The sequence below is a fragment of the Peromyscus eremicus genome, chromosome X (genome assembly GCF_949786415.1).
Source record: "Peromyscus eremicus chromosome X, PerEre_H2_v1, whole genome shotgun sequence".
NCBI classification, from domain to species: domain Eukaryota; kingdom Metazoa; phylum Chordata; class Mammalia; order Rodentia; family Cricetidae; genus Peromyscus; species Peromyscus eremicus.
Window position 1 is genome coordinate 114304608 of NC_081439.1, and position 13113 is coordinate 114317720.

A 13113-nucleotide genomic window follows, 5' to 3' on the forward strand; every position below is an offset into this window, starting at 1 on the left:
TTCTCTACAAAACCCCAAAGACCCTCTCCTTCTCTACAACACCCCAGAGCCCCCCATCCTGCTCTATAGAACCCCAGAGACCCTGTCCTGCTCTAAATACACCAGAGTCTCCTGTCTGGCTCTACAACACTTCAGATACCCCTGTCCTGCTCTACAGCACCACTGAATCTCCTGTTCTGCTCTACAGCACCCTGAAGTTTCCTATTCTGCTCTACAGAACCCCTGAGCCACATGTCCTGCTCTACAGCACCCAGGAGTCCTATGTCCTGCTCTACAGCACCCCGGAGTCCCTCAACCTGCTCTACAGCATCCCAGAGCCCCCATCCTGCTCTATAGCATCCCAGAGCGCCCTGTCCTGCTCTACAACACTTCGGATACGCCCTTATTTCTCTCCAGCACCCCAGAGGTGCCTGTCCTGCTCTACAGCACCCCAGAGTCCCCTGTCCTGCTCTCGAGCACCCCAGAGCCCCCCATCCGGCTCTCCAGCACCCCAGATTGCCCTGTCCTGCTCTACAACATCAGACAGCACTCCGTCCTGCTCTCCAGCACCTCAGTGTCCCGTGTCCTGCTCTCCAGCACCCCAGAGTGCACTGTCCGGCTCTCCAGCACCCGACAGCACCCTGTCCTGCTCTGAATACACCAGAGTCTCCTGTCCCGCTCTACAACACTTCAGATACCCTTGTCCTGCTCTACAGCACCCCAGAGCCACCCATCCAGCTCTACAACCCACCAGAACCCCCGTCCTGCTCCACAGCACCCCAGACCCCCCCCGTCCTGCTCTCCAGCACCCCATAGGCCCCAGTCCTGCTCTACAGCACCCCAGACCACCCCGTACTGCTCTACAGCACCCAAGAGCCTCCCGTGCTGCTCTACAGCACCCCAGAGCCCCCGTCCTGCTCTACAGCACCCCAGAGACCCCTCTTCTTCTCTACAGCACCCCAGAGACCCCTCTTCTTCTCTACAGCACCCCAGAGCCCCCCCGTCCTGCTCTCCAGCACCCGACAGCCCCCTGTCCCGCTCTATAACACTTTGGATACCCCTGTAAGCTCTACATCATCCCAGAGGCCCCTGTCCCGCTCTACAGCACCCCAGAGCCCCCTGTCCCGCTCTACAGCACCCCAGAGCCCCCTGTCCTGCTCTACAGCACCCCAGAGCCCCCATCCTGCTCTACAGCACCCCTGAACTCACTGTACTGCTCCAAAGCACCCCACAATCTCCTCCCATGCTCTACAGCACCACAGCACCCCATGTCCTACTCTACAGCACTCCTGAGTCCTCTCTTTTGCTTCTTTGGCTTGTTTTAAATCTTCTCAGAAAAACTTCCTGACTTTCTCTAGTCTCCCACAGTGCATTTGCCTTTCCTGGCCTCCTGACTGCATTTCCCCAGCCCTCACAGGGGAGTCTCTTACAGCCTTGCTGTCTGACCTCTCTCAGCCCCCTCTCCACTGTCCTCTTGCTAAGGCCCACCTCACCCCAGCTCTAGTGTTTCTGGCTTCTCTGGTGACCCCTCAGAATGGAGCTCTGAGAGAACTGAGATAAAGCCATGATAGAAAAGCAGGCATGCAGCTCCAGCATGTGGTGGGTGGTTCATCTTCTCATGAGTCCCTAGCAAGCTGCTGCCCAAAAGGCAGTGAGGGCTTTACCGCCTGCTACTGCAGAGGGGTCTCTGGGCGTCACAGAGTGGCCTGCAGAGCGCTGTTTCATTTCGCCTCACTCTCGAGGTTCAACTTGAATTAAACACATTGAGTCCAGACCTGGAAAGAAAGAGAACCTTTGCTTCAGCTTCTTTCTCTGAATACTGGACAGGAATAACTGCCACCTTCAGGGCCTGGCTCGACTGTTACCCCCTTGGTGCAGGGGGTGGTGGTCCTGTCAAGGACAGTCTAGAAGGAAGCTCTGAAGCTGCACTTTGCCTGCTCAGCTCTGGATGACCCTCTGGGCTTGGAGCTTGCTGTCCCGTACCCCACCCACTTCCCCACCCAGGTACGGTATGGCACCCAAGAAAAACAGGAGGCCTGCAGGCAGTATTTGGTGTACTGAACTCGAGGATTTTCTTTTAACTTTGGGAGACAACAACAAGTGACAACATCAGGAACTGCATCTCTGACCAGACAAGACTGGCAATGCAGAGTTCATCACACAAGGAAATGTACGCTCATCCAGGTCAAGTCTCCGAACTGATTGAAGCTCCGCTGCCTGCAATGCAGACTGCAAGGAAATAAAGTGCATCACCACCCCATCACACAGCGAGGGCACCATGGAGGAACAAAAGTAGCCCGGGGGTGGGGAGGGGAACGTAGAAGCTCACACTACTCAGGGCCAGAATGGGACAGGAACACAAAGCTGAGTCTCCTTCTACCCCCGTCTCCTGACTGACGCCACTGGGCCCAGAATCCAGTCCAATGCCAGTGCCTCTGACCTCACACCATAGTCCATGCCTGAGCATGAGCAGGGAGGGGCTTCCCTGGACTGGGAGGTCTAAGAAGGCAGGGCCTCAGACTCCATACCCATTTCTCCAAGTAGTCCATGATCCCTTCTGTACATAGAAAACAGGAGATACCCAGGAGCTCTTGTCGCTACCCAACAGCTCCATCTCCATCATACATGTTTACACACAGGCGTGCACACATGCATTCATACATACATATACAGACTACTCAGCGAGACTTGGCAGAAGGAAGCCATCGGGTCCTGGACTATGGCAAAGAGTGGCGAACATGTGGCAGCCACCTTTCAGCTTGTGTCCTTCAGCTGAGACAGATCTCCATTTGGGTCTCTGACTCCAAGTAGGCAGATGGGTCACTCTGTCCCTGGGGCTGGCTGGCATGCTGAAGGTTTCCGTATCAGGAATGGAATGCACGGACCTTGAGATACCAGCATCAGAAAAGCTGGGGGAGTGTTGGATAAGTAGTAAAAGTATCCCTTGGGCTGTCCTTGGGCATTTGGAGACTCTAGCCTATGCAGGGCCTCCTGGACAGACTGTCCTCAGCCTATCTGGAGGAGATTTTTCCCATGTGATGCTAGGGATGGGGCTGCAAGCCTGGGAACAGAGAAACAGGGCCATACAAACCATGGGTTTCAGCCCATAGTTCCTCAGCCTCCCATGAACCACATTTGCAGTCCACTAGCACACAACAGCTCAGGAGCCCTTGGTCAAGCACCAGAGAGGCAGGGAGGACTAGACATTTCAGGAAGTTCTTGAACCTTCCTCTCCTATTGGCCTGTCTTCTAGACCACTCCAAGGAAAGGTAGATGCCTAGCTTCCCTACCCCATGGTCTCTCTTTCTCCCTAGGTCCCCTGGCAGCTCTCTACTCCCTCCCAACCCCAATGTCCTGCCAGGTCACAAAGAAGACTACAGAGGAGGTGGGGGAATGGAGGTCCAGGGCAGGCCAAGCTCCCCACTATTCTGTGTAACAAGGGCAAATCCCACGCCTTTCATTGAGCCCCGCTGAGTTCCTGAGGTGGGAGAATACCTCTCCCTCACAGTGTTGCTAGGAGATATCAGTGCCCAAGGTACACTGGCATCTTTTCTATGGAAGGGCCAGAGGACCCGAGCCATGCCACCCCTCTAGGCCTCTACCAGAAAGGCCTTTCTTCTAGGTAGGCTCTTCACTCGGCTGCTCCCCGCGCTGCTACAGGAACAGCAGGAGACATCTTTATGTAGGGATCCATCTTGAAATGATCTCAGAAGTGGTGAGCCATCACCTAGAAGAGCAAGACCTGAAATAAAAAAGAGGGAGACTTCAGAGCTGGCCTCATGTGCACTCTCCTTCTCTACCCTATTCCGACAGCAGCTGCCTGCTCCTGGAGTTCTTACCACTTCCCCAGATCCTGTGGTACACAGCTGCCAGGCTGCTCATGGCTGGTAGATGGGCTTCTGGGTCTGGAGAGTGTGATCGCAGGTGCTGCAGGGAGCCTGGGCAGACAGGGAGGAATAGTTCCTGTTCTTTCCTGTCTGCAGATGCAGAGCCTGAGGAATGCCCTCAGACCGGGTTAGGGGAGCAAGAGGGAGGGCAGGAGGAGCAGGCAGAGGACAGACCCTGCCCAATCCCCAACAGTGCAGGAGCAGTTTGGAGAAGGGCTGTGCGGAGCTGCAGAGACTATCCTTGGGTCTCCATGCAAAGGGGACAGACCTGAGGTTTGGTTCAGAAAAGAACTGTCCTTTTTATCTGACCACCCAACAGGTAAGGATCGATGGACAAATCTTTACTCCTCATGGGACCTTCCTGGTGCCTCACTGGCCCAATCCTCTCCCATTCAGGGTTCAGGTTACATCTCAGGAGGCTTTTACAAAAAAAAACGGACTTGAGACCTGGAAGGTGGGTGGGAGGGGCTTCCTGTCTGTGTGTTGGTGATGAGCTGGCCCTCCAAGATGTCATGGCCGCCCAATACCCAATCGTGGAACCACCAGCAGGGAACACGGGAGAGCCTCGTCTACCTTTTCAGTGTCCAAGCTTGGCTAAGCAGCATGTGTGCCAGGGTGTATTCCCTATCCCCACAAACAAGTCATACCCACCAGCCTCCATTCCAACCTGTCTGCACCTACCTTCCTGCACAGGGCCTGGTAAATCCTGCGGTAGCATCCCCTCTTTCGAGTGTTCCCCCTTTCTGGCCAATGGGAGGCAACAGGTTTGCCAGACTCTGGTGCTTCTCTGGATGCAGTGGAAAAGGACTCGGCTGTGAAGGTTTTTGCGGTATGGGATATGGTACCTGGGGCCCTCCGCGGAGGAGGCCTAAAATGGAGGGGTCCGGGCCGTCCCGCCTGCGCCCCCCGCCGCGGTCTCTGGGCACTGCGGGGCCCCACGGTCCTTCCCGCGGCCGCCTGGCGCGGGTGGCGCGGATGGCGCTCTCCGCCCGAGGGGCCGCCGCGGTGCCGGGCGATGGCTCACTCGATCCGCACCTGCAGGCGGACATTGAGCATCACCGAGGCCACCATGTAGAAGTAAGGGAAGTTCACGCGCAGCCGCCAGGCCAGGTCGAAGAAGGTGAGCAGCGTGCGCGTGAGCCCCTTGCAGAAGGCGCTGTAGGAGCCGCGTGTCGCCGCCCAACGCGACAGTCGCATTGCCAGGCCTGATAGGGCCGCAGCCGCTGCTGCAGCAGACAAGGCTGTAGTCACCGCCATCGGCCTGGCTCACCGGCTCACCTGCAGCAGAGCCAGCCCAGTGTGCCACGCGGCCCCAACCCCCCACCCCCTCCCCCCACGGTCCAAAGCCCTGCCCTCGGGGTCCCGGGTCCCTGAAGCCTTTAGTGCTCCACCCACCACCCTACAGCTTCAGTGGATTCGCGCCCTCCGCCAGACCTGCAGCTGCTCAGCTCCGCCTACTCGCTGCAGGATCTGGAATGATGGAGATGGAGACCCCGCAGCATGCTTGCAGACTAGTCTCAGATCCAGTAAAGAGACCCCCCCACAACCCTGAGGCCTAGGCCTGGAGCTGCTGGTTTAGGGACCCCACCCGTGGTTTCTCATGGCAGGTCTCTGTTGAGCTTAGGCCCCCCTCACTAAACCCGTGTGATCCAGCCCCACACAGTTCTGAGTTCATGTCCACCTCCTTCCTGGCTGCTCAGTGCCTATGCCCAAGGACCAAGTGGTTTAGTAGGTGCCAGTGCCAGAGTTTGCTCCTGTGAATCTCCTAGGATAATGGAGGTTTAGCAGGTTTTGACCGTTTTGCTGATGCTGTACATAAACCATATCCAGAAGCCCCGGCCTATGCACACCTTCATCCTTCTTCCACAGTCTCCTCAGGATATGTGGCCAGCCAAACATTGCACCTTTCTTGAATTCAAATAGAATTGTAACTGTACCATCGAGTGCTACCGAACCCATATTCAGGTATTTTTTTTTATTATTATATTTACTAGTGTTGTGTATTTCTTTGTTAGCAAATTTCAACATAGTCCCTGGATTTCTAAAAATGCCTCTTTTAAACTGTTTATCCTGGCTGCTAAACAAGTTTGTCTTGAATTTACATTAGCTACTTGTTTATGACCCCTAACACACTAGTGTGCTTAAATGCTCTTATTTTTTTCACCCAATTTTATGTTATGTAAACTAAACTAAATACCACGAAAGCTCTATATATTTAATGAAGCAGCAAATCCTCACGCTTCCCTAAGGTTGTAAGTTTAAAAACAGTCACCTTATTGCCTTTTCAGGTTTTACAAGGAAGTTATACCTGAGTATTCCTCTCAAAATGACTGTTCGCCATCACATTTTAATAGCTCTATGACTTCCTGTACAACTGTTTACAGGACCAGAACATTCACATATACTTGGATCATTGTTCTACTTATGTGGTTGAGATTTTGTTTTGTTTTGCTTTTTAAGGGGAAACCTGAAACATTAAAGAGATAGTACAACAGGACTGATCCATGATCCACTTTCCCATCTGTTCCCAAACACAAATTCTCCATTCATTAATAGATTTCCCTTTCAGAATTAAGGGGAAATATAAACAGTCATGAAAAAAAGGAGATTAGGAGAATTTGTGAACAGCAGAAACACCCTTAAAATGTCAAAAGAATAATGTCATTCTATGAAGAAAAAAGAAAACATTAAAATGAGTAAAACTAAGGATGAGTAGAATGGACTCTCATGTGTTTTTAAGGTTTCTTTATTTTTATGTGTGTGCACCTGTGTGAGATTATTGTGCACCATGTGTTTCTAGTGCCAGTGGAGGTCTGCTGAAGGAGGCCAGAGGATGTCCGAACCCCTGGAACCGGAGTTAGAGGTGGGTGTGAGTGCACTAATATGGGTTCTTGGAATCACACCTGGGTCCTCGTGAAGATTGGTAAGCACTCTTAACTGCTGAGCTATTTCTCCAGCTCCCTTGTGTGTTTTTAAAATTATGTTTGAGAGTGGAAACCTCAAAAAATAAATGCCATCTAGCATAATGCTCTCCTTCTGCAGCTGAAATACTTAAAAATGTATTTTCAAAAAGAAGTTGAGCAGACCTAAAAGGAGTGAGATTACTATACTGCTGGACATAATTTAAAATGTCAATGTCAGCGGAGTGTGAGAAGTTAATATGTATATTGTAATACCTGCAGCAGACATTAAAATTGACTATATTAAATGCATTATATAGCAGTACAGATCAATCACATTCCTTGGGGAGCTGTTGCCTTGCTTGCTGACCTTGATCAGGTGTCCTCCCTATGCTAATGCCCTGCTGGTTTCCTTCCTCCTGAACTGCTTACCGGAGGTTCCTTGTTTGCGTATTCTGCATATTAGTGTAATGCTCGAATGCAAAACATCTGTAGTGAACTTTTGCCCTCCCAGGTTCTTCCACTGTGCTGTAAGTCTATATTTAAGGCCTCCTCCCTCTTTCAATAAAGGGCATTCTACTGAGACAATGACCTGCTGGCTTGTCTCTTTTTTAAATCCTCAGCCCCTCGCTCGGACATGGTGACCGAGTAGTAACGCAGGCGTTGCTACAGACATGTCTTATTCAAATCCCACCAACACTCATTTTAATTTTACTTTTGAGACAGGGTCTCACTATGCAGTCTTGGCTGGCCTGTAATTCTCTATGAGGACCAGGCTGGTCTCAAACTCAGAAAAACCCACCTGCCTCCTGAGTGTTAGGATACAAGGCATACACCATCATATCCAGCATTCTTTTAATTTAAGTGGTCTAAACAGATTGCTTAGAAGACAGAGATTGTCAGAGTGGATTAAAAACTCACTTCAAGTCGGGCGGTGGTGGCGCACGCCTTTAATCCCAGCACTCGGGAGGCAGAGGCAGGCGGATCTCTGTGAGTTCGAGGCAAGCCTGGACTACCAAGTGAGTTCCAGGAAAGGCACAAAGCTACACAGAGAAACCCTGTCTCGAAAAACCAAAAAAAAAAAAAAAAAAAAAAAAAAAAAACCACACCAAAAAAAAAAAACCTCACTTCAAAACTTACTAAGTAACTTAAAATATTTACTTAGCACAGCATGGTTAACAATTAGCCAAGAAATAGGAAAAAAAAAAAAACGAAGTGTTCATCAGCTCATGAATGGATAAACAAAGTGTGGTCCCCACACACCACAGAATACTATTCAGTCATTAAAAACAAACAAACATGGATATAACTGGTGGTCATTAACTAAGGACAAGTACAATAAAATTTCCATAAATAAATCTAAAAAAACCATCCCAACTTGAATAAAACACCAAATATTTTCAAAAAGGTTACACTTCGAAGAAAACAGTCAAAAATCCTCAGTCACACGGTGTTCCCATGAATGATTAGCCCACTGTCCCCAAGCTTCACTGCCCTGTCCTGCCCAACAACTTAGGAATTGTGTTTAGTGAAGCTCAGTTTGCCCTCCGGCTGCAGGTTTAAGGGAAAGCAAAGCGAACACCTGCAGAATGTAAGCAAAGAATAGTCAGAAAAACATGCAGTAGAAAGGGACTTGTTGCTAAATATGAGAAAACATGTTTCACTTCTTAAGGGTCTAATGAAAAGACCAGTCATGAAAACTAGTGATAACTCTAAAACAGCTTTGTTCTGTGAAATAATACCTTGTAGCCCATTTTCCAAGATTCAACCAAATCAAGTAAATCAAACCTAGTGACATTTAAAGCAACACCCTCAACCAGTGTACGATTCAGTTCCCTTATAGTTCATATTTTATTCTTTCTCAGACCCCACAAACACCAAATGTATTTCAAAAGCATTTATTCTTATTATAGACCTTTTATTTATACACTAATAATTAAATCATAAGGGAACATGTGATTAAAACACTGCTCTATTTTAAAAATTATTACACATCAGGGTATGATGGCACATATTTTTATCGGCAGTACTTGGGAAGCAGAGGCAGGCAGAACTCGCTAAATTCCAGGCTGGTATGTGTGAGGGGTCTACACAGACCGTCTAAAAATAAAAATAATTATTGAACACTTTGGCTGTTGTGGCCCATCATCACTGACTTCTATCTGTATAATAACTGCTCCCACCTTCATTTGCAATTTTAAGAAATCAGTTGTGAATGAGAAAAGTGTATATTATGTCCTGTTGCTACACATTTTTTCTGATCTTGAAGAAGTGGTCAATGATAAAGAACTGCTCTCGGTGCCGGGTGGTGGTGGTGCACGCTTTTAATCCCAAGCACCTTTTACCCACTTATTTTTCCCTTCAATACCAGGGATTAAACCTAGGCTCCCCGAATGCTAGTCAAAGCTCTCTACCACTAAGTTACATGCCTCAGTTCAATGTATTTATTCTTGGATTTACAGTATACTTCCTACAAACAAACATATCTTTTTCAAAGCCTATGTGTAATTTGATAATGACAGTAAATTGTAGAACTTGAACATGGAACTATCAAATTCCGGAACTCAAAAGGATAATTCAGATCATACAGTTTAATGTCTCCCATCATGCACAACTTATTGCCATGAGATCCTTGACCAATGATATATTTCTAGTTGGCCCTAGAATTATTGACAGAAACTTTATTGTCTCTTAATACAGGCCTTAACTTTTATTTTGTTATTTTAAGGGTTTTTTTTAGCTCTATTTAATTCTATTATTGAGTATATGTGCATACATATTTGAAAGACTATTCTCTCTTTCCACTGTGAATTCAGGGGTTTGAGCTCAGGTCATCGGCTTGATGGCAAAATTCTCCCCCCCCCCCCAGCCATTTTGCTGCCTACGATGGCAGTCTTACTCCAGTAGTCTAAATTTCAATTTTAGCACAACAGTTGATTACTCCTTGTCTAACATATATAGACTTTCAGATTATTCAAGGAATGCTCCTATATCCTTATTGTATGTTTTCTTAACAATGAACTTTCATTTTCATTGCTCTTTGTGAATATGTTCCCAGCATGAATTTCCTCTGTATATATTCCACTTTATTAAGAATTGTCTAAAATCAAGGCATCAAGAAGTTGGGGAAAATGTCTCAGCAGTTAAGAGCACCCATGTGGCAGCTTACAACTATCTAACTTCAGTTCCAGGGAATCCAGTGTCTTCTTCTGGAATCCAAGGGCACCAGGCATGTGGTACACAGACATACCTGCAGGCAAATCAAACTGCCACAAATGTCATTAAAGCAAATATCTAGATGGAAGAAAATAAAACCAGCAGCCTATGTACTACATATTTGCTTTTAGGAAATAACAAATCATAATGTTTATGATAAAAATAACAGCTCTTTTTGGTTTTCCGAGAAAGGGTTTCTCTGTGTAACAACCCTAGCTGTTCTGGAACTCTATTTGTAGATGCTGGCCTCGACCTCACAGAGATCCACCTACCTCTGCCTCCCAAGTGCTGAGATTAAAGGCGTGCATCACCACCACCTGGCAAAATAACAGCTTTAATGACATTTGTGGCAGTTTGATTAAGAATGACCCCCATGTCGGGCATTGGTGGTGCACGCCTTTAATCCCAGCCCTCGGGAGGCAGAGCCAGGAGGATGGATCTCTGTGAGTTCGAGGCCAGCCTGGGCTACCAAGTGAGTTCCAGGAAAAGGCGCAAAGCTACACAGAGAAACCCTGTCTCGAAAAACCAAAAAAAAAAAAAGACCCCCATATGCTCATATATTGACTGCTTAGTCACCAAAGAGTTGCCTTATTTGAGAAGGATTAGAAGGATTAGGAGTTATGGTCTTGACGTAATAGGTGTGGCTTTATTGGAGAAAATGTGTCACTGGGGTTGGATTCTGAGGTTTCAGAAACCAACACCAGGCCCAGTCCTGCCTCACTACGCTTGCAGATCAGGATGTAGCTCTCAGCTACGTCTCCAGTACCATGTCTGCCTGCTGCCATGCTCCCTGCCATGATGATAATGGGCTAAGCCTCTGAAACTATAATCAATCCCCCAATTAAATGCTTTCTTTTGTAGGAGTTGCCTTGGTCATGGTGTCTCTGCACAGCAATGGAACAGTGTCTATGACAACATATAATTCACATAGTGTAAAATCCATCTTTTTAAAGCACATAACTCAAACTGGACCTGGTAGCTCATTTCTGTTATCCCAGTACTGATGATCCAGAAGGACTGCCACAAAAAAAAGGAAAAGAAAAGAAAAGAAAGAAAGAATGAAAAAGAAAGAAAAAAGGAAAAAGAAAGAAAAAAGGAAAACCGTGTCTCTCCCTCCCCTTGTACTCTTAATATATTGCAAGCTGGCCTCAGACTCTCAGCAATCTTTTATCAGCATCCTTCCTGCCTCCACCTCTCAAGTATTGGGGTTACAAGAATGTGATGTACATGTTACATGTACAATGTTACAACCATGCCTGATGTAATATTCAGTATTTCTGACTGACTTCTTTCACGTAGAATAAATGTTCAAAGTTCAGTCCATCTTCTATGATGTATGTATGAAAATGTATGAATATGTGGACATACACTGGCATTCTCTTGGCTAGGTATCTAGTCTCGAAATCATCAGAGCATGTGATCCCTCTCCACTTAGCTTTCTGAGGAACGGCCCAGGGAGAGAGGTTGCTTTACTTGGTGTGGCACTTCAACAAGCTCACTCACAGTGTGTGAGCATTGTAATTGCTTTATAACCTTGACAACACTTGTTACTCCTTATCTTTTTAAAAATCATAAACATTTTTAAATAGGTATGACATAGCACGTCAGTGTAGTTAAGTTTTTTTTTTGCTTTGTTTTTTTGTTTGTTTGTTTGTTTTGTTTCGCTTTTTGGCTTTTCAAAACAGGGTTTCTCTGTGTAGCCCTGGCTGTCCTGGAACTCACTTTGTAGACCAGGCTGGCCTCAAACTCACAGAGATCTGCCTGCCTCTGCCTCCCAAGTGCTGGGATCAAAGGCATGCACTACCACTGCCTGGAGCTTTATCAATTTTATGGCTGACTAATACCCCACTGTTAGACACACATGACATATCTGGAATGAAAAAAATATATTATATTTATATACAGAAAACTCAGGCCGGGTAGTGGTGGGGCACGCCTTTAATCGCAGAAGTAGGGAAGCAGAGGCAGGCAGATCTCTGAGTTCAAGGCCAGTTTGGTCTACAGAGTGAGTTCCAGGACGCCAGGGCTACACAGAGAAACCCTGTCTTGAAAGACAAAAACAACAACAACAACAACAAAAATCAGAAGGTGAAGAAAACTCAGCAATGTGCATTTAACTCGGTTTATTTTATTTTATTTTGGTTTTTCGAGACAAGGTTTCTCTGTGCAGTTTTGGTGCCTGTCCTGGATCTCACTCTGTAGACCAGGCTGGCCGAGAACTCACAGAGATCCTCCTGCCTCTGCCTCTCAAGTGCTGGGATTAAAGGCATGTGCTACCACCACTGACCGGCTTAACTCGGTTTAGTGGCAAGTTCTCTAGCCACAGATTTGGGATATCAGATGTCAGTGCATCATTGATTGTAATGGTCCTCAGACCTTCTACCAGCTTAAGTAGAGCTCCTCTGTCTTTCAAGTTAATCTGTGTTAAGGCAATGGTGGTACATGCCTTCCTGTTCTGTGGACCAGCTGCCCTTGCCTGGCCTTCCTCTTGATGATGCAATAAGGGACCCCCATCTTGAGACATAAGGAAGGCAGGAAGACCACGAGCGCTATGTTGATTATGTGTGATCTGACCTGTACTTGTGGGTGAATCTGAGCAGAGCAGTAGCTGTTGATGGTCTGGTTAATCTCAAGCAGCACCTTTTGACCACCGCAGCTGGATGTAGCAGGGCCATCTGAAAAAGCAGATAAGGTCTCTTTTGAGAGGCATGTCCCGAGCAATGCCATAAGTTCTTGATTTTTTTTCTCTTCAGATGGAGGGTTCTCCATCTTTTTGGCCTCCTGCTTCTTCCTAACAGCAGAGGCTGGGCTCACCTTTCCCTTTGGCCTTCTTTCCTTGCAGCACACTACTTGGCCGGGGGAGAGAGGCACATGACAAATTGTGTTTATCCAGTCATCCACTGAAATAGATTCCCAGTGTGATTCTATTTCCTCATTCTTGCTATTGTTTCCCGTGCTTCTGGAATTCTTGTCGGGAAATTATTGCTTTTTTTTTTTTTTAACATTTTAGAGCAATAATTTGTTTCTCTAAACGAACAGCAATGTTTGTTTCCTGTATTTCCTCTAGCAGAAATGGTCCAGTAGAATGTGGTAGCTCGTGTTTGTAATCCGAGCATTCAGGAAGCTGAGAC

The 13113-nt window shown here is 47.4% G+C and overlaps 1 protein-coding gene and 1 long non-coding RNA gene across 5 annotated transcripts; both read right to left on the reverse strand.

Moving 5' to 3' along the window:
- Positions 1 to 2027: 2027 nt before the first annotated feature.
- On the reverse strand, positions 2028 to 3207 carry LOC131898900 (uncharacterized). The gene is made up of 2 exons (XR_009376038.1): positions 2731 to 3207; positions 2028 to 2208 (listed from the first exon to the last, which is right to left on the reverse strand). It is a non-coding gene; the product is annotated as an uncharacterized LOC131898900 (long non-coding RNA).
- A 7-nt stretch (positions 3208 to 3214) lies between these two features.
- LOC131898899 (uncharacterized) lies at positions 3215 to 5158 on the reverse strand. Of its 4 annotated transcripts, none has more exons than XM_059250182.1 (4): positions 4902 to 5158; positions 4548 to 4653; positions 3819 to 3917; positions 3215 to 3706 (listed from the first exon to the last, which is right to left on the reverse strand). In XM_059250182.1, the coding sequence occupies exons 1-4, from the start codon at positions 5121 to 5123 to the stop codon at positions 3570 to 3572; spliced, it is 564 nt and encodes a 187-aa protein (XP_059106165.1). In that variant the 5' UTR covers positions 5124 to 5158; the 3' UTR covers positions 3215 to 3569. The 4 variants fall into 4 exon arrangements, 3 of the variants coding, with proteins under 3 accessions (XP_059106165.1, XP_059106164.1, XP_059106166.1); XM_059250181.1 differs by having other exon boundaries at positions 3215 to 3721; XR_009376037.1 differs by having other exon boundaries at positions 3215 to 3721; positions 4548 to 5158.
- Positions 5159 to 13113: the final 7955 nt, after the last annotated feature.

Excerpts from the sequence above, each read along its gene's own strand:
- LOC131898899 (XM_059250181.1), bottom strand. The coding sequence starts at position 5,123 with ATGGCGGTGACTACAGCCTTGTCTGCTGCAGCAGCGGCTGCGGCCCTA. Across the intron at positions 3,918-4,547 it reads ACCAGGCCCTGTGCAGGAAG|GCTCCCTGCAGCACCTGCGA; the intron begins GTAGGTGCAGAC and ends CTGTCTGCCCAG. Across the intron at positions 3,722-3,818 it reads CCACAGGATCTGGGGAAGTG|GTCTTGCTCTTCTAGGTGAT; the intron begins GTAAGAACTCCA and ends TTTTTATTTCAG.